The sequence below is a fragment of the Humulus lupulus genome, chromosome 1 (assembly GCF_963169125.1).
Source record: "Humulus lupulus chromosome 1, drHumLupu1.1, whole genome shotgun sequence".
NCBI lineage: Eukaryota > Viridiplantae > Streptophyta > Magnoliopsida > Rosales > Cannabaceae > Humulus > Humulus lupulus.
In genome coordinates this window covers 13,085,068-13,087,743 of record NC_084793.1, presented here as the reverse complement: position 1 = coordinate 13,087,743, position 2,676 = coordinate 13,085,068, and the positions used below count along the sequence as shown (strand labels likewise).

The window sequence follows — 2,676 nt, the reverse complement described above, 5'->3', positions numbered from 1 at the left end:
GCCAACGATACGGAGTCAAATATACGACAAGAAATAGCATGACGCTTGAAAAGATAATCTAATGGAAAGGAAAAAGCACCAAGAATTATAGTGGTTCGGCCCCAGTGATTGGTAATGTCCTACGTCCACTTTGTGATATTATTATTATAGAATCCTAAAGTTGTGATCAAAGAACTAGGGTTCTTGAGTTCCACAGACCTTAGGCGTAATACAATCAGATGGTAACAACTCACCTTAGCTCATTTTCTCTCAATCATAAGCAAAAAAGCTAAAATGAATCCAAGAGTCCCTTCCTTGAGCTATTTCATGCATATTTATAGGCTCAAGGAGGGTTACATGTGATAACGTGTCTTATCTTATCCTCAATAACCACATATCAAGGATAATTATGAAGAAATATTCAAATGCAGTTAATATTAGATTACAACTTAAGAAGGAAATAAATCGGGCTTCACGACCAGCCTGGTCATGACAAAAATAAACACCGACGAGGAGGTGCGCTTCTGGTCGATGGTCGAACCACACCTCTGCCTTTTAAGTCTGCCATGTGTCAATCTATGTGTAAGTAATCTTTGCCATGTCATCAGTGACCTTTTTTGGGTAAACACACGGTAACTTAGTAATAGAAATCAATTGTTCATCGGGGAAATCATCATGAATAGTTGGACCATCAGCGGGATCACTGAATTTAAGTCGGGACAAGTGGTCTGCAACGACATTTTCAACACCTTTCTTGTCTTTGATCGTTATGTCAAATTCTTGCAAAAGAAGGATCTACTGTATTAATCACGCCTTAGCATCCTTTTTGGAAAGGAGATATTTCAAGGCGGAGTGATCCGTGAAGATTGTAATAGGTGATCAAATCAAATAAGATCGAAATTTGTCAAGAGCAAAGACGACGGCAAACAACTCTTTTCATATTTAATCGGGAATAAGGTTATTGTGTACACAGACCATTCGACGATCAAATACCTTATGACCAAGAAAGATGCCAAGCCAAGACTAATCCGATGGGTCCTTCTCCTCCAGGAATTTAAGTTAGAAATCAGAGATAAGAAGAGTACCGAGAACCTAGTAGTAGATCATTTGTCAATATTGGAGTCAGAAGAGAGTCAGAATATGAAGGAAGTCCAGATAAATGATGAGTTCCCTGATGAGCAGTTGTTTGCTTTAAAGGAAAGTTTGATGGTTCCATGGTTTGCTGATTATGTCAACTTTCTAGCTGCAAACATCACACCTCCTGACATAACAAGACAACAATTGAAGAAATTCTTTTCTGAGGTAAAGCACTATTATTGGGAAGAGCCAACCCTTTATAAGCACTGTGCCGATCAGATAATTAGAAGATGTGTGCCAGAAGAGGAGATGTACTCTATCCTGAATCATTGTCATAGTCTGCAGTGTGGAGGTCACTTTGGTGGGACAAGGACTGCTGCAAAGGTTCTACATAGTGGGTTCTTCTGGCCAACTCTCTTTAAGGATGCTCATGAGTTTGTCAAGGCATGTGATTGTTGTCAGAGGACTGGTAATATTTCAAGAAGGAACGAGATGCCTTTGACTGGTATTTTAGAAGTGGAACTGTTTGATGTGTGGGGTATTGACTTCATGGGTCCTTTTCCGTCATCATACAACAACCTGTTTATTTTGCTAGCTGTGGACTACGTTTCTAAGTGGGTGGAAGCGGTTGCAACTCATGCTAATGACGCTAAAACAGTTCTTACTTTTCTCCAAAAGTACATTTTCACTCGGTTTGGTACTCCTAGAGCTATTATTAGTGATGAAGGGAGTCATTTCTGTAACAAGAAATTTGAAGTGTTACTTGCAAAATATGGAGTTAGACATAGAAAAGCATTACCTTATCACCCGAAGAGTAATGGACAAGCTGAGATTTCCAACCGGGAAATTAAGTTAATCTTGGAGAAGACGGTACAGAATTCGGGGAAAGACTAGTCTAAGAAGCTCGATGATGCTTTGTGGGCATACATAATAGCTTTCAAAACACCTATTGGTATGTCACCATATAGGTTGGTCTTTGGGAAAGCATGTCATCTTCCAGTGGAACTTGAGCATAGAGCATTTTGGGCCATGAAGAACTTGAACATGGACTTGGTAGCAACTGGTGAGAAAAGGCTTTTGCAATTGAACGAGTTGGAGGAGTTTAGAAACGAAGCCTATGAGAACGCCAAGATTTACAAGGAGAGGACTAAGAAGTGGCATGACCATAACCTTGTCAAGAAGGGATTTCAACAGGTATTACTCTTTAATTCAAGATTGAAACTTTTTCTGGGCAAGTTTAAATCGAGATGGTCTGGTCCTTTCACGATATTACAAGTGTTTCCTTATGGCTCCGTTGAAGTAACAAGTGAAAAGACTGGCAAGTTTAAAGTAAATGGTCAGCGATTAAAGCTCTACTTGGTGGTTAGTTTGATCAAGCCAAGTCCGTCATCCTCTTAGCTCCGCAGTAAAGAGGAAACCAGCGTCCGACTATATGACGTTAACAACAGCGCCATTAGGAGGCATCCCAAATTGTATTTTGTTTTGCATTTTAATCTTTGGTTTGGAACAATTAGTATTTTTAAGTGTTTTTATTTCGTATTTTTATTGTATTCTGTGTAAAGAGAAAACCGTGAAAAGTTGAAAAATTTTGTTGTTTTTTTTTAAGTAAGACTGCGGCGC

At 39.2% G+C, this 2,676-nt stretch overlaps 1 protein-coding gene across 1 annotated transcript; it reads left to right on the top strand.

The window, feature by feature from the left end:
• Positions 1–2,010: 2,010 nt before the first annotated feature.
• Positions 2,011–2,454, top strand: LOC133782179 (uncharacterized). The gene has a single exon (XM_062221425.1). It carries the CDS (start codon positions 2,011–2,013, stop codon positions 2,452–2,454), a length of 444 nt encoding a protein of 147 aa, XP_062077409.1.
• The last annotated feature ends 222 nt before the right edge of the window (positions 2,455–2,676 follow it).